The 26710-nt window shown below is 51.6% G+C and overlaps 1 protein-coding gene across 50 annotated transcripts in view; it reads left to right on the top strand.

The window, feature by feature from the left end:
* Positions 1–26710, top strand: part of NFASC (neurofascin) — a 201322-nt gene that overhangs the window by 143577 nt on the left and 31035 nt on the right. For 26 of the 50 annotated variants that reach the window (XM_045365001.2, XM_074034134.1, XM_045365109.2 and 23 more), the window contains 18 exons: positions 3237–3348; positions 4122–4306; positions 5940–6071; positions 8558–8701; positions 9398–9509; positions 9876–10042; positions 10491–10638; positions 11886–12010; positions 12894–12938; positions 14193–14294; positions 14588–14785; positions 15593–15663; positions 17021–17243; positions 19254–19369; positions 21167–21371; positions 22679–22801; positions 23899–24072; positions 26512–26526. In XM_045365001.2, the coding sequence (XP_045220936.1) occupies positions 3237–3348; positions 4122–4306; positions 5940–6071; positions 8558–8701; positions 9398–9509; positions 9876–10042; positions 10491–10638; positions 11886–12010; positions 12894–12938; positions 14193–14294; positions 14588–14785; positions 15593–15663; positions 17021–17243; positions 19254–19369; positions 21167–21371; positions 22679–22801; positions 23899–24072; positions 26512–26526 (2397 nt within the window). The remainder of the gene's footprint in view (positions 1–3236; positions 3349–4121; positions 4307–5939; positions 6072–8557; positions 8702–9397; positions 9510–9875; positions 10043–10490; positions 10639–11885; positions 12011–12893; positions 12939–14192; positions 14295–14587; positions 14786–15592; positions 15664–17020; positions 17244–19253; positions 19370–21166; positions 21372–22678; positions 22802–23898; positions 24073–26511; positions 26527–26710) is intronic. The other 24 variants (XM_074034125.1, XM_065540396.1, XM_074034167.1 and 21 more) reach the window with 6 other exon arrangements.

Consider the following 26710-nt stretch of genomic DNA (forward strand, 5'->3'; position numbering starts at 1 on the left):
CAGTCTGAGCCACAGCTTACGAGAGCAGGAGAGGACTGGCTGTCCCTGGGCAAGAAGTCAAATGGGCCTGTGAGGGAAGCTCTTCCTGAATCCACACAGATATGAGCTTTAGCATATGAACTCTGAGTTTGATCAGGCATTAAGTCAGACCCCACTCTGAAGATCAGGGCGAATAACTAATACTCTCCAGGGACCCCTGCCTCCATGATGAAAGAGGGTATCCCATGATAAGACGAGATAGTCATCTGCCACCATTTAGAGTTTCATCTAGTAATCACTGTTGTCTTAGAGTTTTCCTGTCTCTACTTCTGCAGGGAAGGAAATTAGGCACCCTCTTTGAGAACAGTGGCTCTCAAAGCCACCAGCTATATTATCCTTCCTAAATTTTCATATGAGTTCCTCTTGCTGCAATTGACTGCATTTCTTCATAACCTTTCCTTTAGGGCCATCCATCTCATTCCTTAATGATATCGTGTCCCCCAAATCTTCTTCAAGTTTCCATGCCTTTAAGAATCCAACTGAGGTGCCTTCAGAGCTGCTGAATTCCCTCCTCAGCTTCTTTTTCTCCACCTTGGGCCTGAGTTTTTTAATAGCCACTGAGGAGAGATGGGATCTTAGCTGAGATAGTGAGAATAGTAAAACACAGTGGAAGAGTTTCACCAGAGCACCTCACCAAGACAAAAATATCTTTCTCCTTTACCTCTTTTGCCCTTGGGTTTTCTTTGGTTTGAATAAGAAAGATATTCCTGAAGCTGACTGTCAGAAGTAGGAACAAGTGGGATGCCCATCTTTAGACAGAGGCAATGTAGAGTGGGTGGAAAGCACAAGTGTTTGATGCTAAATGGCACATAATCAAAAACATAACTAGCTTGTAACCTTGGGCAAGTCTGTTGACTTCACTGAGCCTCAGTTGCCTCTGCTGAAAATGGGGATACAACCCTCCAGGTTTGCTGTGAGGATTAAGCATAAATGGTGGTGTGGTTGGAGCTGTCAGCACAGTGCATGGTCCCTAGCAAACGTTCACTGAATGGTGGCCCTGATTATGACCTCTGGCTTTTAGGATGCTCTTCCCTTTTTTTTGAACTTTGGCTTTTTTCCAGTAGCTTCTCCTTCTTTAGGGTAATTCTATTGTTGCTAGCCCACATCCTACAAACGCAATATTGCTATAACCTTTTTATAGTGACAGTTACAGCATGTCAAGGCACCCACAGCGGGACTCTGTGCTAAATTTTCCTCCTTCCCATCATTATTGCTTTGCTGGGTTGTGTGTGCTCGTGGTGTCACATGTTATGGTGTAAATTAAATGTCCATAGGGTCACAGATTAGTTTCTGCAGATTTCGTCCCGGTGTGGAAGGAGTATGATGACTGAGCTGGGATCTCTTCCACATAATCCCAGGGTTCCCAGCTCTCGACGGATTCACCAACCTGACAACAGAGCCTTCTGCCCTAGAATCTCCTTTCCTCATAGTGCCCCTGTGTCTTGGTTGTTTTGGTGATTCCGTGACGGTGGGCGGGAGGAAGCTGTTGGTGTCAGGCTTCCTTGGTACTGAGAATTGGATGCTACAAGAGTTATAGATATAGATGATAACCAATTAACCACATAATGGATTAACCCCTTCAGTAGTCACTATTGTAATGTGTGTGCTGGTGGGACAGATGAGGCATCTACAGAAAGAGAAATAATATGAGTTAAATTGCTGCCTTATTTTTTGTTCTCTTCTTCCCCTTCAGTCCATTCCCCTCATAAACCTTTGTTGAGCATTTGCTGTATACTGTGTATTGTACCATCAGCCTAGTTACCCTCTGCACATGTTTCATCCTTTCTTCTTTTGACAAAAAGATAAAATAGAAGCAAACTCTATGAATTGCACTCCACTGGTACCAAGGGAGAGAGTTGAGTGCCCCAGAACAGGAGCCCCACTGGTGCAGCCAGGCCCCAGCAAACCCAGCAAGCTCCTTTAGGAAGCGCCAGTTACATGGGGATAAAGTGCCCCCGCACTCTGTCCTCACTCTACCAGCACCCATTCACCCATTAAACCCTGGACAACCGTCTTCATCCTCACCCCAGGCGTCTCTGAGGCCTCCCAGCTCCTGGCAGCCCTGCCTTCCCTCCACCTCTCCCTTGTCCAGCTGAGTCTAAGACTCCGTTAAACCCATGGGTGGACTCAGCTTCTATTTTTGTTTTTAGCCATTCTTGTGTATGATCGTACACCTTGGCCAGGGGGTACTTCCTCCAGTTTCCCTTTTGCCTTGGGGTTTCCGGATGGAAAATTCTTATTCTTTTCCCTTCCATCTTACCCATTCCCCTACAGCTATACGAAGAGCTCTGGGGGAAGAGTTGAGGCTCGGGGAAGGTGGGATTCACTCTGTCATGGGTGGATCCATGCTGGCACAACCCTTCTACAGAGAAACAACCATCCTGAAAATGCCAATCTCTGCGAGCCACCTGGCCTTCAAGACCAGTATGAATCTCATTGATTTCAGACCCATGACTGTTCCGGCCTAGTTGAATTATAGATCACCTCCTCCAACTTGGCAGCCACTTTTATCTCACCCTCTCCCTGAGCAACTCACATGTAATTACTATTCCCCTCCCCAGCCATCTTCCCAAGTCATTAGTGAGGAGGCAGAATGGTCTTGGCCCCAGAGTGATTTCCTGTCATCTCTGCTCATTAATTCTCTCCATGTCTTTGCTAAGCCATTAATAACTCCCCCTGCATTTCTGATTGTTTGTGCAGGCTTTGTGACTCCATCCCAGCACCTTGTTTTCAGGGTCCCAAAGAGCAGGTTGTCTGTCCTGTGGCCCCAGTACATGCCTTCTCTGCTTCCAGATCCCTGCCTGGGGAGAAGGACCGCTGCTGAGATGGCCTGCTCTGGGGGCCACACAGTGGCCTCTGGGATCCCAACACAAGCTGCTCGGGAGTAGATCTCGCACTGCTCAGACAGCCCCTCCCCGTTTCAGGGAAGGGGAGATTCCCTGAACCTGAGGGAAGCTGGGCTCCTCCAGGCAGATCCTTTCAGAACCTAGAGCTCCTCTCCCTCATGCTGGTGGGGCTAAGGAGCCCTGAGCTTCCTAACACACCTCACTTAATGAGGCCCAAGTCCTTGGGGTGGTTTCAGCTGGGAGGATCCGGCAGGGGCGGTGATGCCATTTCTTTCTAGCCTGACAGCGTTGGCCTAGCGGGGTCTGCCTTCTGGAAGGAGGCTCACAGGAGTTTGTTCTCTCCTGTTTCAGCCCGAGGAGTTGCAGAAAGAACACCCAGCTTCATGTATCCCCAGGGCACTGCGAGCAGCCAGATGGTGCTTCGTGGCATGGACCTCCTGCTGGAATGCATCGCCTCCGGGGTGTATGTGCAGTTTGCAGCCCCTCTTCTAACCACCCTCCAGGAGGATGGGGATAGGAGCTTGTTCATGATCTTGTTAATGCCACATTTAGTGCATACCAGTAGCACAGCGTAAAGAGAAGCAAACAGGCCCTAGTAAGCAGGGTGTTGCAAACCATAGTCATCTCCATCCCATTCTGGCCATCTCTGTTTTGGATAATGAGGAAAGGTGATTAGGCATCCCGTATATGCGTTAGAATCTCGCGGGACGTTAGCTAAACCTTCAGGTTCTCTGTGGCTGAGCATCCTCCTCTGTACAGGAAAGATCAGCTCTTTTTTTTTGTTTTGTTTTTTTGTTTTTGTTTGTTTGTTTGTTTGTTTGTTTTTTTGAGACGGAGTCTCGCTCTGTCGCCCAGGCTGGAGTGCAGTGGCGCGATCTCGGCTCACTGCAAGCTCCGCCTCCTGGGTTTACGCCATTCTCCTGCCTCAGCCTCCTGAGTAGCTGGGACTACAGGCGCCCGCCACCGCGCCCGGCTAATTTTTTGTATTTTTAGTAGAGACGGGGTTTCACCGTGGTCTCGATCTCCTGACCTTGTGATCCGCTCGCCTCGGCCTCCCAAAGTGCTGGGATTACAGGCGTGAGCCACCGCGCCCGGCCAAGATCAGCTCTTAGAGGACATGCATCCCCTGGGCCCAAGTATACTTTTAGGCCACCTGGGTGTCCCCAGCTCTATAGAAGAGGAGAAGGGCCATGTTTAGTGATAACTTCTTTGTTTCCTGCTTGGCGCCTCTCCTAGCCCAACACCAGACATCGCATGGTACAAGAAAGGTGGGGACCTCCCATCTGACAAGGCCAAGTTTGAGAACTTTAATAAGGCCCTGCGTATCACCAATGTCTCCGAGGAAGACTCCGGGGAATATTTCTGCCTGGCCTCCAACAAGATGGGCAGCATCCGGCACACGATCTCGGTGAGAGTAAAGGGTACGTTGTGTGTATTTCTCATTCTGATTATTTTGCCAACCCTGAACACCATGCCCACCCTTCCCTCTGAGGGTGGTTGGGGACAGAGTGAGTGGGGGAGACTTCCAGCCCACTGGCCAGTGGCTATGGCGATCTGCTATGGATGGTGTCACTCACTGGACGTGAGAGGGTGTGTGCATGCCCGTGCATGGGGCAGAGGGTGTTAAGGGAAGGAGATCCACCCTGACCATCACCCACCTCTCCTTGGTGCCAACGCTCCCTCAGCAGGTGAATTTCCTCCCACGGCCCATTTGAATCATTCCCAGAGCCTTCTTTTTTCCTTTCGTTTTGCATTCCCGTTCGTGATGTGTCGCGTGAGCGCGTGCTGTCTGTGTACCTGTGCATGATGCTGTGCTGCTTTTTAAAACTGGGGAGTGCTTATGGTCAAAATTATTTTTTAAAATCCCTTCCTAACCCCCAAAGCAAAGAGGGCCCACCTGAGTGATTGCAGGCACCAGAGCGCATGTCGCCATGGGTCCCAGCCATGTGTGGCAGGCTGCACTGGTCACTGTTTGGCCTGGGACTGCACGGATGGTTGAGATGATGATGTCCGAGACCAGAGTACAGGAACTTTCTTAGCACATGGTCGATTGATCTTGTGACCTTGGTTTCAGCACCATACACAAATTAGGGAGTTCTTAGGCTTTAGGGGGTGGGGGTTGGGTATCAAGATCTTTAAGAATCTGATCTGAAAGGCTCACTTCTCAGAAAAACCCACATTTCCACATATTCACAAAATTGTCCAATCAATTGAATGAGGTGGCCAGCTAAGAACTGCTCTAGCCAGGCGCGGTGCCTCGCATCTGTAATCCCAGCACTTTGGGAGGCCGAGGCGGGCAGATTACGAGGTCAGGAGATCGAGACCATCCTGGCCAACATGGTGAAACCCCATCTCTACTAAAATTACAAAAATTAGCTGGGCATGGTAGGGCGTGCCTGTAATCCCAGCTACTCGGAAGACTGAGGCAGGAGAATTGCTTGAACCTGGGAGGCGGAGGTTGCGGTGGGCCGAGATCACGCCCCTGCACTCCAGCCTGGGAGACAGAGCGAGACTCCATCTAAAAAAAAAAAAAAAAAAAAAAACTACTCTAACCAAAGTTCTGTGCATAAAGGCATGAATATAAGACTTTTCCTAAAGGGTCTGATCTTGCAAAACACAGATCCAGAGGGACCAGCACGGTGCCCGCTTTACCACCTTCCCTGGCAGTGGAGCCATCGGATGCACACCGCAGACACTAGTGACCTCGGAAAGCATTTGCACCCAGGCCTCCTGTGAGGATTCTGATTTAGTAGGTCTGAGACAGGTCCTAGCATCCCTTTTTTTAAAAAAGCTCTTCAGGGGATTCTAATGAGCAGCCCCAGTTTAGAACTATTGTTCTGTGAACTCAAAATAGACAGATCAGCATCTGTGCAGCCAAGCCAGCCAGATACAGGCTGGGCCAAGTTATCCCTGTGAGGACAAGCCCTGGGGCAGGTGGTGAGTGCCTGGTGCTGGGACTCAGGGGCTCCTGCCACACTAGAGGGAGACTGCTTGGTTTCTTCTGCCTGTCCCATGCCATCTAACTCCCCTGCCTGTGCCTGTCTTGTCTTCCAGCTGCTCCCTACTGGCTGGATGAACCCAAGAACCTTATCCTGGCTCCTGGCGAGGATGGGAGACTGGTGTGTCGAGCCAATGGAAACCCCAAACCCACTGTCCAGTGGATGGTGAATGGGGAACCTTTGCAATGTAAGTAGTGAGCTGTTGTCCTATCTGACTCTCATCTCTCTCCTATCAAAGGCTTCAGATTCCTGTCACTGTGCCAGCGTTGGTCACACTAGAAGTTCAGGAAAAGAGAAGCCCACTGGTGGCTGCTTCTCAGTTGCCCATCTTTTTGGACATCCCGAGAAACCTACCCTCTCTTTGTGTTACAGAACAGGAAGCCTGGAACTCTGTGGTCATATTCCCATGCTTAAGGGATTTCTGCTGTCTTGGGGTTTTTTAAATCTCTGCTTTCTTCCCCTGAAGAAGCCCAGTTGATGACCTGGGGACTGTGGCTGCATCTCTTGGAAGTTGGGCTCTGAGTGACAGCTGGGGCTTGGAAGGTAGAGGAGAGTTCAGTAACCCCATTGTTGGTTACTCAAGTTCTGCTCTCTGCTGAGGGCAAAAGAAGAAGCAGGGTTGTACAATGATGTGAAATATTATGGTTAGATATGAGGAAGAACTGCCCCAGAAGAGCAGATGCACAGGTGCAGTTTATTGAGTAAGCTTAGACTTTGGGGACATTTAGTCCTGCCAAGGTGGGTGGAGTAGATGACTCCAAGGCCCCTTATAATCAGTGGCCTTGGTCAAGTTTTCACGTCATAGACTCTCTGATTGCATTTACTTTTCAAAATGTCCTGTCCTTACTTTCTCTAAGTGGTCAGAGGAAATGTAAACAATGGTGTCAGCCAAATGGGGAAAACGCAGATGGCAAGAACTCAGAATCTAACTCAAGAACAGCAGCTGGTAGAAGCAAGTGGAGAAGGGGGGACACAGGTAGAGGAGAGGGTAAGAATTTACCTTTTTAGATATTTATTGTGTGCCACATTCTGTGCTAGATGCTGCACCCCTGTTGTTGCTTACTCTCAAACATTTAAGATGAGGAAATAAGGTTCTCGTCAGTGCAGTGAGTTGTCCAAAATCGCATGGCTAGGAAGTGGTGAAGCTCTGGGTTGCCGTGAGTCTGCAATACAACTACACCAGCTAGTACTGAACCTAGTTATCCCCAGCAAATGTTACTCCCCCAGCTACAAGCAGAGATATGAACACTGCCTGCCTTCTGCAGTTCTCTCCATCTTAATAGGACTTTGGGGGTAAGGCAGGCAATTGTGCTAAACTTTATAGCACCATTCAATAAAGGCAGCCCAGGACTTGCAACTGAGCCTCAGCCCTGGAAAGGTCACCTGTCACTCTCCCCAGGGAACATGTAAGGGGAGTGACTGGGAGGAAAATTGGTTGCACGAGAATTTGCCAGGCAAGGAGATGTACAAGTTGCTGGCACTGCCTTCCTTGGCCCCTTTTCACTGACTGGTGACCCCGGCATGGATGATAAGAATGCTAACCTTGTCTTCCTTTCCCATCTGCTGATTCCCCAGTTCTGGGCTCAGACTGGCTATCTGTGGAGTGGCGCCTGCAGGGCGACTCCTGCATCCTCCGCTGACTTCCCCTGCAGGTCTGAGTGATCTTGAATGCGTTTTGTAAGCTAAGTCATCAGCTTCCTAGTCCAGAAATCTTAGGAAGAAAGTCACTTTCTAGTGGTTAAAGATGAGAAAAGTGGCAATTCTTTGGTTTTACACCTCATCGTTGTTCTCTTATCTTAGCCTTCCTTAGAGTAGGGGAAAGTAGAAGTGATTCTTCCCATCTTACAGATGAAGGAAATGAGGCCCGGAAAGGTTTGTTGATTTACCCCAGATCCCAGAGTGAAGTGTGGGCAGAACAAAGACCGTAGCCCTCTCCAGCCTCTGCTCTCTGCATCCCAAGCCAGCAGCACTAGAACTGTGGGCAAGAATATCCTCTCTCAGTTTAGGACCCATTTTTGGGGAGGAGCTGTGAGCTTAGGCAAATATAAGGACTCACGCCATTTTCAAGAGGCTTTGGCTTATGGGTTTAACTTTGTGAATGTTTGGAGCATGCTCTCTTTAGAGGATGGGAGGGTGGTAGGTTCTGTCTATTGTATATTGCTTTGTCCTTTTCAAAACACATTTAAATTTATGCACACTTGATTCAAATGGTAATAACAGTATGTGTTAGACCTTCTGTTCATCACTTTGTACATGCATAAAATCTCAGGTTATCTTCACAAAAACCCCTAGAGGTGATCTGTTATTCCCATTCTGCAGACAAGGAAACTGAAGCTCACAGAGATTGAGTGATGCTGGTAGTAAGTGATGTGGTTAGAACCCAAACTGCTTTCTGTTTCCAAAGCTAATGCTTTCAACCACACCTGCCCAATGGGTATGTAGGTTGAACAAGAATTCATATTCCATACTCTAGACTAGATTAGAAATAAACCCCACAGGTTCAGAGAAGGGCTGAAGGTCACACACAGCCCAGCAGTGGCGAGGCCAGAAGCCCTGTCATCTGGTGCTCCCCACAGCACCCCAGTTGTTCCTGGGAGCCCTGGCCAGAGCCCCAAGTGCCCTTCACCCTGCCCTTCCTATCTCTCATGAGGAACATCTCTTTCTTGTCTGTAGCGGCACCACCGAACCCAAACCGTGAGGTGGCCGGAGACACCATCATCTTCCGTGACACCCAGATCAGCAGCAGGGCCGTGTACCAGTGCAACACCTCCAACGAGCATGGCTACCTGCTGGCCAACGCCTTTGTCAGTGTGCTGGGTGAGTGTGCCCTTCGCAGCCTGTCTCCCCCTCCTCCCCACTACTGTGCAGTCTCCCCTGGGCTTGGTTATGTCATGGGGCACACTTCCTTCTCCGGGGATTGGCCAAGCTGGGTGAGGTAAGAAGATGGTGGAGAGTGGAAACATGGAGACGGGAAAAATTTTGTAAGAGGGATGGAGGACTTAAAATTCACAAAGCTGGATAAGCAGACAGTTAATTCCATCAGAGCAGTCAATCTTAGTCTTCTGCCTCCCCTGATGAGATAGAGTGGGACTGTCCCATCTCCTTGCTGTATCCATGTCGACTTCCCCTGGGTTTGCAGCTGGATCTCACGGTGGGAAATGGTTCCGAGTATATTTGCTGCACCCCTTGGGCAGGGAGAGGGTGGTGGGAGGGGTAGCTAGGAAATGCCTTAGGGCTGTGGTGGGGCAGCTATATAACCTGCTGGATAATTTGGGGAGACCCTTTGCAAAAGCTGGATTTCAATGTAGGGTAGGTTGAGGGCACTGGAAGGAGTAAGCTTCTCCTTCCCCACCTCATCCCTAGGGGCTTCCTGAAGGAGGGAAGTTTGATAGGGGAAGGTGCCTCAGTGCTTGGGAAGCTGCTGTAAGTAGAAGGCATGCAGAGGTGAGACTGAGGGGGAAGAAATGGAAGAGTTAGACTCAGTACTCGAGATCGGTTGTCTGGGAATTTCAGATGTGCCGCCTCGGATGCTGTCGCCTCGGAACCAGCTCATTCGAGTGATTCTTTACAACCGGACGCGGCTGGACTGCCCCTTCTTTGGGTCTCCCATCCCCACTCTGCGATGGTAAGTTCCAGGAGACCAGGCCTTCCACAGCAGGAGTCACTTGTCTCATCTTCTCCTTCCCATCTGGCCCATAGTAGGTGTTCAGCAAGACCTAGGAATCTTAAAGAGTCAAAGCTGGGAGGAAGTTGGCAGATCATCTGGATCAACCCCCTCATTGTACAGAATGGGAAACCGAGATCTAGAGAGGGATGGAGGCTTGCCAGGGCCACCTGGTGGTTAGAGGCAGACCCTCTGAGGCTCAGGGCTCCAGACTCCTAGCATGGGGCTCCTTCCACAGCCCCCACGGTCTCTCTTGATTGGCTGCTGCCCCTGCCCTTGGGCTGGTCCTGTCTCAGGATGCTGTGTGTTCTGCTGCTCTGTTGTGAGGTTTAAGAATGGGCAAGGAAGCAACCTGGATGGTGGCAACTACCATGTTTATGAGAATGGCAGTCTGGAAATTAAGATGATCCGCAAAGAGGACCAAGGCATCTACACCTGTGTCGCCACCAACATCCTGGGCAAAGCTGAAAACCAAGTCCGCCTGGAGGTCAAAGGTAAAGGAGAGGGTTCGCCAGTGGGAGTTTGGAAACGGGCGAGGAGGCCCTGCTCGCAGTCATCCACATGCAATATTCACGTTGAAAATGCACCACACCTATCTTTAACTTGGAATGGGCTCCCCAGTGTGCACCTGTGGAGTCCATTTAGGATCCATGTGGTCCAAAGAGAATTAGGGAAGGGAAACCTTCTGCTCACAGCAACTCCCCACTACCACCCCAGAAATTATATCATATATTCCTGAGCCAGATGGAGAGGATTTGGGGCATTACCTGCTTTTGGGATTACCCACCCAGAACTCTGCTCCATTCATACCACAGCATACTGTTTGTGCCCCGCTCCATAGTTGGCCCGAGGCCTCGAGGGCAGGCATATGCCATTGTGTGGCCGCATGGGGATGCTGGGCAGAGAACAGGCCAGTGGCGAGTGCTCTGGGCTTCTCCACAGACCCCACCAGGATCTACCGGATGCCTGAGGACCAGGTGGCCAAAAGGGGCACCACGGTGCAGCTGGAGTGTCGGGTGAAGCATGACCCCTCCCTGAAACTCACCGTCTCCTGGCTGAAGGATGACGAGCCGCTCTATATTGGAAACAGGTTTCTCTTCCTCCCTTCCCGCTTCCTAGTGCTAGTCTGAGGCACATTTTCTTTTTCTTGCTGTTGGTGACACATGGAAGAACACAGGGACAGGGAACCCGTGTCATGCATGTCACCAAGGAGCTACTGCAGAGGGGGTGATGGCCTTGGCGACTCCCCCACTTCAGGGGAGACCCCCTCCCCAACCCTGCACAACCTCCCTCTCTCCCACCAGCTCCCTGCTTCTCTCTCCTACACCTCCTCTCTCTCCCTTTTTTCAATCTCTTCACTTCTCTCCCTCTCTCCCCTCACTCCTCCTCTTTTCCCTTTCCTTTTTGTCTTCTCTTTTGCTCCTCCTCTGCATCCCAGGCTCCAGCCTTTCAGCCCTATTTGCAGTACCCCTAACCTTCAGCAGAGGGCAGGGTTGATCTGAGCCAGCTCTCAGTTCTCAGACTGAAGCTGGAATGCTTTTACTACACCCATGCCTGCCCCTCTCCTCAGATCCTGATTTCACTGGTGTAGGGTAGGACTTAGGACACTGGCGGTGTTTAAAAGTCCCCCTGGGGGTTCCAGTGTGCATCAGGGTTGAGAACCGCTGTTCCAAGCCTCCCTCCCCAGGGCTCACTTTGCTTTACCTTCTTCCATCTCGGGTGAGCAAAGTTGTGCAGGGCCCTGCAGTTGGACATGGTACCAGTGGTTTCTAGCCATCATTTGACTCTTTGCAGAGGGTGTCCCCCTCTGCAAACCTTCTGGCACTCGGTGCTGACAGCTCTACAGCCCCATCCTGCTCTGCGGCCTCCCCTCTCTATGGGAGACAGTTCCGAGGAGCCAGGGGTCAGGCTGGCCTGAGCCTGGGTGCAGAGGAGACAACTCTGGGCTGAAGACAGATAAAGCTATAAGTATGAGAAGAGAAGGAATACCAACCTGCCTTTGGGGTCATGGGCCTCATGGTGCCCTAACCTGGGAGGGGGGCACAGCACAGTAAAGGCACAGGGGCAGGCACACGTATGGCATTGGAAGGTGAAAAACGTGATTCACGGCCACTTGAGCTCCACTCACTCTCTGTTCCCCTCCATTAAGTATGATGAATGCTCCAGGTGACCGTGAAGACCTGGCCTCTGTCAAAGCATTGAGAGGGAGCCTCATATCCCCCAGAAGGAACTTCCCTTGCCCTCCTGACTCGAGAGCCCCCTCTGGGGAGAAAGCAGTGGGCAGCCCTGAGCACTCCCCTAACCTCTCCTCCGAACCCTTCTTTGGTACCTTTGTAGGATGAAGAAGGAAGATGACTCCCTGACCATCTTTGGTGTGGCAGAGCGGGACCAGGGCAGTTACACGTGTGTTGCCAGCACCGAGCTAGACCAAGACCTGGCCAAGGCCTACCTCACTGTGCTAGGTAACTGCCGCTGCTCACCCTGGCACTGACCAGCCCCACCCCCTCCCCAGCAGCCAGAGAGGCAGTGGCCCAGGACAGTTCTGAGGGCAATGCCTGCAGTCAAGTGGGCAGGTCAGGCGTGGTGATCTCTTCTTGCCTTTTGATGTCAGGGTTAGGGAGCTGCCAGTTTCAGAACAAGCTGTGCAGGACAGGTTACCTCCTGAGTGGAGTGTGACTTCTCCACGTCTCAACTGAAAGGGACCTGAGTGATACGGAGAAAGTGGAGAAGGGTTTCTTGTTGTGATCATTGTACCTTCCTTACAGCTAACTCCACCACTAAGTCAATTAAAACAATCCATCCTTAAAGCAAGACTGAGTTTGTGTTTGTGCTTTCAATGACCTCCGCCAGCCTTCCTTTCCCTCCCGCCCCATTCCTGGGTTTTGGTGGCATTTCATCGTGTGCTATGCACTGAGCAAGATGATGCCGTGTCTTCCTGGCCGGCACCCAGGCTGGACTGTAAATACTAAGCTAATCCAAACCAAGAGGAAGGAGGCCTCTCCCTTCCAGGGAAGCAGGTCCTCTGTCACCTCTGCCTCCCTGTGGGTGCCCTACTGCCACTAGCGTTGGTGCAGTGGAGAGGCACAGTTGCAGGGAGCGTGGGCCCAGGCACGAGAGTCACATTGGGATGGGAAGGAAACAGAGGTGCAGCCCCCAGATGTGGAGGAAACACAGATGGCCTCTATAAGGGTAGGGGATTCCCCATGGAAGGACGGGGAAAGCCCTGCCTAGAACACCTCAGCCCAGGGGCAGCTGTCTAAGCCTCAGCTGCCTACCCCCATCCTTCTAGAACACCTTTAACCCTGGATAACCTGCTAACCTGGATAACCCGTCTTACCTTTGCAGCTGATCAGGCCACTCCAACTAACCGTTTGGCTGCCCTGCCCAAAGGTAATTCCCACTAATCACAGTCCCCTGCCAGTGCCCTCTCTTGGCACCCCGGGTGTGGAATCTAGGAGAAGGAAGCCGCTTTGGGTGACAGTGTATAGGTTTGTGGGCAGCACTCCTGGCTACATGGGACCTCCTTTCAGTTGCCCACATCCACCTCCCCAAGCCCAGGGCACAGCCCTATGCTGGGCTTCCTGCTCCCTACAGGGTGAGCTCGGAAGTTCTCGGCTGCTGTTTCACCCCATCCCTTGCCTCTAGCCACACTCACTGCTCCCTCAGGGTGGCCTGTCCTCCCAGCAGTCTTTCAGGTCCTGTTTGCAGGGAATGCGAAAGCCTGCTCCCTTCACATCACCTGGAAACTCGTTCAGCCTCCCTGCATCTGCTGCTTTCTATCCATTTATAATCTACGCACACATGCCACACACACACGAACATGGGCCTGTGGGACTTGCCTTCCAGGTCCTTATAGTGACCATCTGAAAGATAGAAATCTGGTTCAGGGAGTCAAGATGGAGAGAAAATCTTGCCTATCCCTACCACTCAGTCACCGGATGTCTTTATCCCAGGCCAGGATGGCACTTAAACCCACTAAAGCAGTCCCAGTGAGATTCGTGCCCCCAAAAAGGTGCTGCCCTCACCCCTGTTTGCAAACCTGCTGGGCCCCTCTGTCCTGCTGTCCATCGGGGAAATTCTGAGACCAAGTCTCCATCTCCTCCCTGGTCTGGTCCCCTCTCTTTGTTGCCCCCACTCCTCTAACCTATCTGCCCTGTTCAGCAGGCTAAGCCCTCTCCTGGGCTCCCATCTACTCAGAGCGTTGGCACACAGAGTAGAGGCCAATTATTGTGAGAAAATGGGACAGAATCCCACACTCCCTCATCAGCCTTCCTAAGTGCTGTGAGCGTGGGTCTGATGATGGGTGGCATTCCTGAATGCTTGCACTCTCAGAAGATCCACCGAGACGGGATGGCATTGGTCCCAGTTCTCTCTGTGCCCTGCATAATCCCCTTTATTCCTTGTTCCACACCCATTGATATTCTTCTTGGGGAGCTGGGATTTCAGGAGTCTCCTCTTTGTTTTTCCTTGGGCCCCTGTGGGAAGGGAGTGGTCCCGGTGTTCACCCCTCAGGGCAGGCTGGGGTTGGATCCGGCTGGTAGCGTAGACCTAAACCCATCAGGGAGCTGTCCAGGGCTAGGGCCGTCACAAGGGTGGACCCGCTCTAACTCAGGAGCCCTGCGTGGTGTCTTCTTCTGCCACCAGGACGGCCAGACCGGCCCCGGGACCTGGAGCTGACCGACCTGGCCGAGAGGAGCGTGCGGCTGACCTGGATCCCTGGGGACGATAACAACAGCCCCATCACAGGTAGCTCAGGGGCCCTGTGCTCCAAAGCTGGAAAAGAGGGATGGTAACGCCCTTAAACCGAAGGCCTTTCCTGGTTTCCAGTCCCACTTCTGCCTCACTTGATGTGTGCCCTGGGCTATCCTCAGAATGTACAGAGGCCTTGGTGTCTCTTCCTGAGCCTTGGGAAGAATTCTCCCTGTGCCTTTGTGCGAGAGAGATTATAAAGATCAACGGAAGCCAAGGAGGAAGTGCTTTTAAAGAAGACCACTCCTAACTGAGCTCCCGAAACAGCTCTGTTTTCCTTGCCCACTCAGACTACGTTGTCCAGTTTGAAGAAGACCAGTTCCAACCCGGGGTCTGGCATGACCATTCCAAGTACCCCGGCAGCGTTAACTCAGCCGTCCTCCGGCTGTCCCCGTATGTCAACTACCAGTTCCGTGTCATTGCCGTCAACGAGGTTGGGAGCAGCCACCCCAGCCTCCCGTCCGAGCGCTACCGAACCAGTGGAGCACGTGAGTACCCCAGGGCTGCCAGAGGAGGCTCCAAAACTCTGCACCCCAAACTCACACTGAGTTCCCCCCATCCCCAGCCATGTGAGCTTAGGTTACTTCTCCAAGGCCTGGCCTCCTCAGCTGTAAAGCAGAGAGTACTAACACCTACATCACAGAGCTGTTGTGAACATGTGAGAATGTGTTTCAGGTACTTACCATGATGCCTGGCATGTAGTAAGCACATGATAAATGCTAACTTCCAGTTTTATTATTAGTAATTCTTGATTATCTGCTTTAAAGGGGAGAGCTATGGCAAAGAGGTACAGCAGAAATACATAATTCAGTGTGAGAAATATATAAATTGGTATTACATCAGATTTCTTTTCCTAACACTCTTGGGTAGTATTTGGATTTCTGAAATCACACCAGCTCATAGGGGGTGGAGATGCTGCCCCCCAAAAAAATGTTAAATGCCAGGGATAAGCCAGTCTGGTATGAAACACATTTAGTGGATAATCCACAAAGGAGCTAATCCACACTGAGTTGGCTTACTGACCACCCACAGTGTGGAAAGCCTTATGATAAATGCTGTCTGGTAGAGGATTAAAATTCACAAGAAATTAGCCCTGCTCTGGGAGTTTAAATCTCAGCTCAGAAGGCACATCATGCACAGAGTAAGTTCATTTACACACTAGACCCAGCGTGTACATAGATGCTGAAGAAACTCGGAGCGTAGAACAGACCCATCAGGTGGGACGGAGGAAGGTTCCTTACCTTGCCCTGGTAAGACACAAATTGGACTTGAACCTGTGTCCGTTTGGGTTCCAGCCCCCGAGTCCAATCCTGGTGACGTGAAGGGAGAGGGGACCAGAAAGAACAACATGGAGATCACGTGGACGGTAAGAGGCCCTCCCAGCCCCGATGGAGCAGCTCCCCTTGCCGCAGGCGCCAGGAGCCCCTCTGCCTTGATGCCCCAACACTACGAGGCCACGATGCGGTTCAGACTCTCTGGCTGGTCTTGGTGGCCATTCTTCTTTGAGAAACCAAGCTCCTCTCTGAGTTGGGCATCTAGAAACCAAACAGGACAAATGTCTAAGCATAAGATTTCAGAGAGGAGACGAGAGCAGAGGGGACCAGGGTCCACCGACTGCCAGTCTAGCCAAACGCCTAGAGGATGCAGCAAAATCAAGCGGACTTCTCTTGAAGGAGGAGGGACTGGGGTTAGACTTTAGAAAACATCTAAGCACAACACCAAACCAAGTTTTGGTGTGTTCTAGGGCCCTTTCACTGGAGATTTGTGGGAGCTGGGGAGAGACCAACATCTGAGATGTGTCCAGTACAGGCTTTCTTTTGGTCAGAGAATGGAGTAGGTCATTCCAAAGACTCCCTCAGGTCTTATAAAATCCCATCTTTATGCCGGCTCACTGACTACATTTTCCAAACCGAAGTTGGAGTACGTGGTCTCAAAACGACTTTTTTCCCAAACCACTTCCCAGTCTGAGAATGCAAACACAGCCACTGAAATATTAACATTTCTGAACTTCTGCCACAAGTAATGGAAACAGGGAGATGCAGTGTTTGGGATCATGACCTTCCCTGTCTTTCTGAAGGCTGCTCCCACGGCAGCCTTGGCCAAACAGGGCAACAGCAGCTGGACTGAGCCCAGATGCAGGACCCTGGTCTATGGCTCTGTATAGCAGGCTCCCAAGGGACTGACTCCTGGGACAGGCCCTTAGAAAATAAAGAGCAGAATCACACTCATGCTTAAAGAACTCTGACCTCTTGGGAAGGACAGGACAGACACACACAAATTTGGTAGAACTAAAATCCATTCTGGAATTTTGAGTTCATTAGCAGGAGCCATGCTGTGGTTAATCACAACTCATTTCCTCTGACTTTGGAGAAGTTTACCTTATTGTCTATATTTTGATTTATTGTTGCTCCTGTCACAGGAAGGTGTTTTGTTGAAAATAAAACCTTTGCACCTGCAAATGTGGGTGGCTCTCAGAGTCAGAGTAACTGGGTCTCAGGCGAAGCCTTTGTCACAGAAAATCTGCATGCTGCTGGGTTCACAGGACCTTCGCCTTTTGGGGGACTCACTGGGGTGGGGGATGTGGTCTCCCCTACCCTGCAAGGGGGCGGGCCAGTGTTGGGCATATCTGGAAGGGATGCCTGGCACAGCAAGAGAGGACAAGCTGTGGGTGGATCTGGGCCCCTCTCCGGCAGCCTCCCCAGCCTGTCTGTCCCTCTGCCCAGCCCATGAATGCCACCTCGGCCTTTGGCCCCAACCTACGCTACATTGTCAAGTGGAGGCGGAGAGAGACTCGAGAGGCCTGGAACAACGTCACAGTGTGGGGCTCTCGCTACGTGGTGGGGCAGACCCCGGTCTACGTACCTTATGAGATCCGAGTCCAGGCTGAAAATGACTTCGGGAAGGGTCCGGAGCCAGAATCTGTCATCGGTTACTCCGGAGAAGATTGTGAGTAGTCTCCTCCCCATCCCCCTGCCAGGACCCTTGTGGCTAGGTCGCACGAGGCCATGCTGACAGGCCAAGAAACCTGGGGTGGGTATGGGAAGACAGCCAGTTCTCAGGAAGGAGAAATGTCCTGTAGTGACCTAGAGCAGACAGGCACCCAGTCACGTCAGGCGTGGAAATATCATCATCCGAACATAGTTGGAATTACTGAATGTCATCACCCAGTCCAGAGCTGTCATTTCACAGATGTGAAAACTGAGGCCCAGAAAATGGAAAACCCTCAGCAGTGTTCCATAGTCGTCAACGTCTGTCTTGAGAACAGAGCTCAGGTCTTCCAATCCCCTGGCAGTGTGCCTTACTGCTGAGCCATGCTAGTACCAAGAAAAACGTCAAGACTACCCATCCTAAAGAGGTATGATTAGACACCTCCACAGGAAGCAGGGCAGCAGGCCAGAGGTTCCCCCAGGGAAGGCTTGAGGGATTGGGAGGCCTCCTCAGCACCAGACAGGAACGCCCCAACCAGCCCCTGCTGGTGCTCCCGCTGCGGCTCCCAGCCCTGGGAACTGAGCACAGAAAGAGAAGGTCTTTGGGGGCTGGCCTCTGGTAAAACAACAAGATTCTGGTCATATACAGGGACATATATGCCTGGCTTCCCAGACAATGGTGGCCTCGCTGTCCCCAGCACATCAGTCCCGTAGGCTGCTAAACAAAGCAGGGATGTCAGGGAGTCCCCTCCTGGCTGAGGGCCTTTGCGCCCTGTTGGGTCTGGGTCTGATGGAAGAAGAGATCATGTAGGTGGATGGAGTGGGCAGAAGGAAGGGAGGAGGGACAGTCTTGGGTGGGGGGAATTTAGAAGGAGCCGTCAAGAGTAGGGCCCGTGGCGTTCCTAACAGTGAGATGGAAGAAGGCAGGGGTGGGCCCTGGGCCCCACTTTCCCAGAGGTGATTATGGATTGGACTCATAAGGGAGATGAGCAAAGAGGGTCAGCAGGTCCTCTGTCCATCCCACTCCTCACCTCCATGGTGGCGGGCACTTCAGACAGGAGCCCAGTGGTACTACTGGATGGTAAGTGCAGAAAGGGTGGCATCTGGTCATGGATTCCATGGACCAGCCCACAGTTTCCATTGCATGCTCCTACCCTGCGGCCCATGCTCTGATGGATTAGAGGGGACGAGGCAGAGCTGCTTTTGCAGCAGAGTGGAGAAAACAGGGACAAGAATCAGTTATAGGGGAGGGAGAGGGCTTCCCTTTCCAGGGAGTCGCAGGGTCAGAATCACTTCCTGAACTAGATTAGGGCATCTTCAACCTGTGGGTAATGTTTCCTGCCAGGAAACAGATGCACTCTCAGAAGGTACTATTTATCACGTGTGGACAGAGTTAGAGGGAAAATGGCAAGATATGTGATCCACCTTAAAGGCTGGCAGCAGTAGGAAGCCATTATACCACTCTGAGCCTCCATGGACGGGGATAGATGAGTCCACAGCCTTGCAAGGACCACCCTCAGGAGCCATGGCCTTAGGTAGAAGAGTACAAGGCTGTCAACCTGTAGCCCAGGAAAGAGGAACCCAGGGGAATTGGTACCCACCCTTCCTCTCCTCCTGCCCTGGGGCCCTCCTGTTGGCACCTGCTATTGGTTAAACCCATCTGGCAGCCTGAGAACATGGGAGCCCCACTGATAAGGTCCAGCGAGGGCAACCTCCCAGGACACGGAGCAGGGTGAAGAAGGGTGGAGGATGAAATGAAGGGGCAGATGGAAACTACCCAGCACAGGAGGGGGCAAATGACTGCCCTCTAAACATGTAGGCAGAGTCGCTTCCACCTGGACTGCCACCCTTTTGTCCTGAGCCTTCCCCACCACCTTTTCAAGTACTGTCTGATGGAGGAGACATGGCCCCTGCCCTCATGGAATGCTCAGTGTTGAGTGGAGTGCAGGTCCAGGCCAGCAGAGAAAAAGTCAGAAGCAACCCTAGAGTCCTGCCTGTATAACCAACTCTCTGTCCCGACACATTGCAGATCCCAGGGCTGCGCCCACTGAAGTTAAAGTCCGAGTCATGAACAGCACAGCCATCAGCCTTCAGTGGAACCGCGTCTACCCCGACACGGTCCAGGGCCAGCTCAGAGAGTACCGAGTGAGGAAGCCAGCTCTGGACTCACCTAACCACCCAGCTCACTAACCAGGGCCAGGGGTAGCAAATGCGGGGCATAAGATATTGGAAAGAAATCCTAGGGATATTTATTGAATCCAAGGTTGACTTAAAAAGATAATGTCTAGAGTTAGATGTTCAAAAATATACCTAGAAAAAAAAATTATATACATGATATATTTTATATACACACACATCTGGATTTAAAATTAAAACCCGCTAAATTTAAATTTTAAAAGTTGCATATTATATATATTATATATGTATAATATATATATACACACACACACACACACAGATGTGTCCAGCAGATATGCTGAGAGATTCTGCTCAGCAGAAAATCACGTGAAAGGCGGTGGGTTGGGGTTGGTGTTGCGTAGCACATTGCGTTTGGAATACATGCATGAGTGGGCAAAAATGTATCTTCAGAGCAGTGTTGAGGCACCGCTGAGCTACACCCCTCCCCTATCCCAATGGCCCCTACTGGGCTCCTTATCTCCTAAGCCACAACTAACAGGCAAAGCCACTGAAAGCGTGCAAATGCCCTCCCTGTTGTCGCAGCCAACTCCAGATAACCCAGTATATGGAATTTCAAGGCCCTTGGCTTCTCCCTGCCTGAGAGCAGTTTCTGCTCAATCGTCCATCCTCTTCGAAAGGGTGAGCTCAGATGGGAAGAAGAGAGAGAGCACCCAGGGTATACACGGCGCTCCCTTCTGAGTAGCACTAATTAAAAGTTGGCTGGAAAGTGAGGGAGGGAGGCAGTAACTGTGATTAATGCAGTTTCTGTGGCCTCAGAGGCCATCAAGAGTTGGCTGATGGACAGTTGGAGGCAGAGCAAGAGAGGCTAGTCTCTTCCTGGGAAATGAATTTGGCCAGTAGGGGAAAGAAGGCAATGTGATGTGTACACTTGAATGAGCTCTTCCCCACAGTTGACTTGTACCCTTAACCTACTTGCTTAGAGATTTTTCTGGCTAAAGCTCCCCATGGGTCCCCCTCTAAGTCTGGACTCCTTCCTACCTTGCCACGGGCAGCCTGGGAGACACTGGCGTGGCTACCTGACCTATGGCTTCTTACCCACTGCTAATTAAAGACCTCATGTTGCCCAAACTCATTCCACTGTCCCCTCCAACACTACCATCTTCCATAGCTGTCCCTTCCCATCCAAGCTCTGCTACCATGCAGCCTGGCATCCCACTGACTTGGACATGTGACTGTCTCATCCCTAAAGGTCTTTCAACAATATGAAAAGAAATCATTTTACTTCAAAGGATTAAATCAACCTTTCTCATGTTCAGACTTCCGGGGGTAACTTGTTACCTTTCAACTGCTGCCTGCCGTCAATCTAAACCATACTAATCCAATTCAAGGTGATGTGGTCTTTGAGCACAGAGTGGAGCTTTCCATGCCTGGACCCTTGGCTCACTATTTTTGGTTCTGGCACGGACTCCCTGAGCAACCTGGTACCCACCTTGGAAATCAGTCTCATGATGGAGCAGCTCAGATGTAAGTTTGGCCAACTTGCTCTTTCCCCAAAGACGTGGCATGGATCAGAAAATAATTGGAACCAAAACCCTTATTTCTTGTTTAATATAAATTCATGTTCATGAGTGGCTGATGAGTGGGGATTAAAAGGCTGCTTCCTCAGCCTGGATAGGACTGATGAGGTCATTTGGGACTTGGAGGCTGTAGCAAGCAAAGGAAAGACCGGTCACTACCACCACCACTAACAACTAACCTGGCCCTGCCTGCCTGACCCCTCACCAGCCTGCCTCTGTCCCGAAGGCCTACTACTGGAGGGAGAGCAGCTTGCTGAAGAACCTGTGGGTGTCTCAGAAGAGACAGCAAGCCAGCTTCCCTGGTGACCGCCTCCGTGGCGTGGTGTCCCGCCTCTTCCCCTACAGTAACTACAAGCTGGAGATGGTTGTGGTCAATGGGAGAGGTGATGGGCCTCGCAGTGAGACCAAGGAGTTCACCACCCCGGAAGGAGGTAGGTCTGGCCTGCAGCTCTTCAGGGTGGGGCAGGAGAAGGGTGGCACACACCTCGGGCCTGGAGAAACTCCAGCGTGGCTCGGCATGGATGGCACAAGGCGACTTCTTCGAGGCCTCCAGGGGCAGATGACCTGCAAGCTGAGCCTCTACAGCCATTCCCAGAGCACCATCACCAAGGTGACCTGCCCTGCCAGGAGGTTGTATCTCAAGAGAAGACCTGTGAGGTCTGCTGACATAATTCCAGATGGACTATGCAGACTGATCCCCAAGGGCACGGCGGGCGCCTGGGCCGCCCCACCACCTTCCGAGGCAGAAGGCAGCCGGCAGCCGTCCATCCTGACTGCCAGGAGCCATCTGATTTGTTTGCCAGCACCCAAGGCCTTCACGGTTCTCCCCACATGTTCTCAAGAAGCTGTCACTGAGATAGTGTGTGTGTGCGGTGGCTCTGCAGAGGGATACCCAAGTGTAGCCCCGCCTTCTGCAGGCCCATGGTTTCACAAGGCCCTGGAGTCAAAACCCCTGTTTTTTGTTTCACATAAATTCAAGTTCATGAATTAAGAGAGGACTGCAAAGTTCCTGGTTCATTTCCCTGTTCTTGCCAGTCTTCTTTTATCTGCTTTGCGTCTGTTTCGTCCTCCTCCATTTCTCCTCCCTCCTCCTTTAATTTTTATTTTCCCCATTTTTCCTCTTCTCTTCCTCCTGTCCTCTGTTCTTCCCTCTTGTTCTCTTTATCCTTGTCTTTCCCTTGCCTTGGTTTGGTTTTCATCATTGGCCTCTCCCTAACACTCCCGCCCTCCCACCTCTTCTGGATGTTCCACCCTGGGTTTCTGTCTCCTTAACCCTGAACCCAACATTCTCAGCTCAGAAGCCTGGGCCTGCTGCCTGGACCCAGTGATGAGAATCCTTGTCTGAGGATAGGGAACTGCAGCCTCTGTACAAAACAGCTGTAAGTGGTTGTCTACCAAGGAATGGTTCTGCCCAATTTAGAGGTGTCTTTGTAGAATCAGAGCCTAATGTGTGCTTAATCCACGGTAGTTGCTAGAAGAAAACCTGATTTACCTCTTCCTCTCTTAAAAAGCAGAGTCTGAGCTATGTTTGTCTTCAGACCTGGAGGAAATGGCATCCTGGATGGGGCAATGGGCTCCAGTCGTCTCATGGTTCTCCCTGGCTTCAGTTTAGCAGTGTCCAGCATGGGGGTTGTCCAGAGGTCAATGCCTTCATACTTGTGCTTTGTTTTTTTTGTGTTTTCCTCATCCTCCCTGCCCCCTCCCCCTCATCTCCCCTGCTCTCTCCTCCTTCCCCAAGTACCCAGTGCCCCCAGGCGTTTCCGAGTCCGGCAGCCTAACCTGGAGACAATCAACCTGGAATGGGATCATCCAGAGCATCCAAATGGGATCATGACTGGATACACTCTCAAATACGTGGCCTGTACGTTCTGCCCTTCCCTTTCTCTTAGATAATCTAGGAACCAGAAACCCCATTCTCACCACTTTTCCTAAGTACTCAAGGTAGATAGCCTGTGGGTGCAGATGGCATTGTGGAGGGATGGAGGGACCAACGAAACAGTTCCCAATAGGATTAGGGGAGGCAGGTGGGACTCAATCCCTGCTCTCCTTGCATAGTTCTGCCTGCAGGGAGCTTCTAGTCTCACTGATGAGACAAAGGGAACTCCAGTCTAATGAGGGAGACAGCCATGGCCTTTAGGGATCTTTCGTAGTCTCCAACACGTACAGAGTCTAGGAGAGAGAGTTCCTCAGCCTCTGGAGCTTCCACCTGATGGGGTAGACAGTATACTCACAGGAGTCCACAGACAGTCAGGACACCCCTTGACAAGGTGTCATTTATGATAAGGCAGTTGCATGTAGAGCTGCCTGGTGACTGTGGGGTGACCCGAATTGGGAGCCTGGGTTGGAAAGACCCCACCTCAAGAGCTCAGCATCACCATGCAGGGACAGGAGTACCATTACATTTGAAACACGTTAGGCCTTCAAAAGTAGGTAACATACCTCGTTGGGAAACTCAAAGAGCCAAATGATGTGTTGTTAGCAATTTTAATAGCCAACTGTGTGCTTGTATGCTGTTCGGCATTGATCTCTGGACCAGACCCTTTCACCCTTTGAGGTCCATTGAATAGGCATTTTACAAAGGAGACATTAAAAATCAAAAGGCCTAGTGGCGTTGCCCTAGTTCTGTTTGAAAGGAAGAAAGAAAGTGAAGAGTTTTGTCCTTGTTGAAAGGGCTTAAGAATATAAACGGAATCTTTCTGAATCAGCCACATAACTCTTCAGTGAGCTAGAGACAACAGGATCAGTGAAGAAGGATTAACCCTGGGTGTCATCAAAGAGCCCAGAGGGAGTTCTCGCCCAGCGCTCTGCCTTTGAACCAAGCCTTTAAGATCACCAGGCAGGTGCTATCATTTCCCTTTCCAGCAAAGTCAGGAAGGTGTTCTCCCTCCAGCTTGCAGATTATATAACCCATCAATAAACGTTGCTAAAGTTTAATTCCACTTACCTCTGTTTCCCCAGTTAACGGGACCAAAGTAGGAAAGCAGATAGTGGAAAACTTCTCTCCCAATCAGACCAAGTTCACAGTGCAAAGAACGGACCCCGTATCACGCTACCGCTTTACCCTCAGCGCCAGGACGCAGGTGGGCTCTGGGGAAGCCGTCACGGAGGAGTCACCAGCACCCCCGAATGAAGGTAGGTGCATGGCGGCAGCCCCTGGGGTAAAAGGTCTCGGCTAGTTCAGAGGCCTAGAGAAACACACTGAGGTCTGTAGCTGGCTGCCTGGGATGGAGAGGAAATGGGGCTTGCAAGTCCTCAAGCCCTTGGTAGGTGAGAACCCATCTTAATGTGTGAGAGGTAGGTGCTGGTGTTGGATCTGGAGCCCAGCTGTCCTTGGACCTCTGTGATCACACCTGGGTCCCCACTTGCCCTGACTTGCTGAGTCACTTGACATCTATCATCTTTCCTTCTTGTAGAGGAATAAGGAAGAGAGCATGAGTTGAGAAATGAGAGAAAGCATAATGAACTCCAAAGAACAGTGAGTGTTCACCTCTTGAGGGAGGCAGGAATATGATTGTGAGTGCCCCATGAGGGCTCTGGGGACAACCTTCTTTCTTCGAAGGCACATGGGTTCAAGGAGGTAAGGGAAACCATCATGATGACGCTGCTTACTGGCATCGTGAGTAGACCAGAGAATGTGGTCCCTCCTTGCAGCCTGAATCGGATGCGTTGTCAGGCTGCAGAGAGGAGGAGGAGTTAGGAAACAGCCGTTTGCCAAGCCAGCTTCACAAAGAGCAAATGAGTTCTTCATCTCCTGGGTCCAGGCGTCATCTGGCAGCATTTCATCCCCCACCGGAGCTGCACCTGCCTGAGGACTCCACTAGAGGGGGCTCCAGGCTCACCCGCACATACGCTGGCGTCAGGCGGAATGTGCAGCCTGGGACCTCTGGAGGAGGCAAGGCTGCAAAAACCTCAATGCTGGCTCACCCCTAGGAAAGGCTGGGGACCCCTGTGTGTCTCCAGAGATACAACGGTCAATTCAACAGCCATTTCTTGAGCGCCCACAATGTGAGGTGCCAGACACTGCCACACACAAGGGATATATAAAGGTAATAAGAAGCTCACACCATCTAGAGGGGGAGCCATCTATAAGAATATCTAATTGCATGTCTAAATGAGGGGGCGCAGTGCCTGGGCAGAGTGGGGGATTCAGTCTTCATGGGAAAACTCCAGAGAAGAGGTGATGTGAGTGGGCACCCTGGAATCTGAGAAGTCATTGTGTCTAGTGCTTTCCACAGAAGGGTCAGGTCCTGCCGCCTGGCCCAGGCCCAGACAGGGGTCTCCTGAGTGCCACCCCCACCTGCATTCCAGGAGAGCATCAGTGCTGCCTTCTCTGGGGCTACCAGGCCTGCTGCGTCACCCCGGGCTCCCAGGCAGCTTCACAAGTTGCCCACATCCTTCCCCAGCCCCACCACTCTAGCCAGCACACCAGCGCTGAGGCGGGAGAAGAGGGGCCAGGCAGAAGCAGAGAAAGGCTGACAGCCCTCTCTGCATCCCTCTCCGGGCTCAGAAACCAGGAGTGAGTCACACAACCAGCTCTCCCTGCCACTGTGCTCTTCTGCACTCTCCCAAGCCCCTGGGCACTCGGGAAATTTATTAGGGCAAGAGGACTTAGGTTAGTGACTGATGTGTGTCTGTTACCAAAGGCCAGGCCAGGCTGTGATGCACTTTCTTGATTACTCAATTCTGCAAGTAGATAGATAAAGAGAGCCCCTTCTTCCCTCCCTATGTGCACCCCAATACAGAACATCAGATAAACAAAGCCCCATTGTCCAGCCCCAGTAACCACCACAGAGAATGTTCTGCAGCCCCGGGGGACAAGAGGACAAAGAGAGACTTTGTTCTTAACTTAGGGCTTTGCAGAAAATTCAAGAATTTCACTTAGGGCTCTCAGTCCAAACTTGGGTTTCTAACTTCATAAAGTCCAACTGGAAGGGAAGAATTGGAGGGACGGAATACCAGGAGAGGGGCTCCAGGCTCCGTCCTTCAAAGTTCCTGCCTTCCAAGGTTGTGATGGTGTGGAGTGGGTGCAGCTGAACACGCTCCCTCTCTCGTATCCATCCCACTATTCAGCATCTTCCCCTGAAGACAGAAACCATCCTTTTGACTGGAGTTGATTTCCTCCCACACCACCTACTCCTTATCCCCTCAACCGCTGGCATCATGGAGGGTCACCCAGCCTGCTCAAAGGTCATGCCAACCTAGCCAGAGCAGGATACGCTATTGAGGACAGAACTGGGAACATAATCCTCTGAGTGGACTGTCTCTGCAGCCACCTCTTAGATGTCCAGTCCTTGAGTCGAGGTAGAAACAGCGTGTTAGAAAGGTCTCCAAGGCCCAGGTGGAAAGGTTTCTGTAGGAACATGCCTGACTCAGGTGGAGTTGACCGTGAACCCTGAATACCAGTTGGCATCCTCAGGCCAGCAGCCAGCACCTGGCCATGCCGTCTGCATAAGGTTTGGGCTGGAACCTTCTCTGCTTGCTTGTCCTGTGGTTTCACTTGTGCTCTGTTTTCTCTTCCCTTTTCCATCCTTTCTCCCTCTGTCTGGCCATCTTGGGTGCTGTGTTCTGAAGCTACTCCAACCGCAGGTACCGTACCAGCATCGGAGGTAATGGGCATGGCATGGGGCAATGCAGGCGGAGCCCAGCCAGGGTGGACAAGGAGGGAGAGGCTGAGGCTGAAAGCATGCTCCAGACTCACCCTTTCAGTGGCTGGGAAGCCAGATTGTCAAGCGGGATGTGTGTGGAGGATGGGACCAGAGGAGAGCAAGCC

Source organism: Macaca fascicularis, chromosome 1 (genome assembly GCF_037993035.2).
Source record: "Macaca fascicularis isolate 582-1 chromosome 1, T2T-MFA8v1.1".
Taxonomy (NCBI): Eukaryota; Metazoa; Chordata; class Mammalia; order Primates; family Cercopithecidae; genus Macaca; species Macaca fascicularis.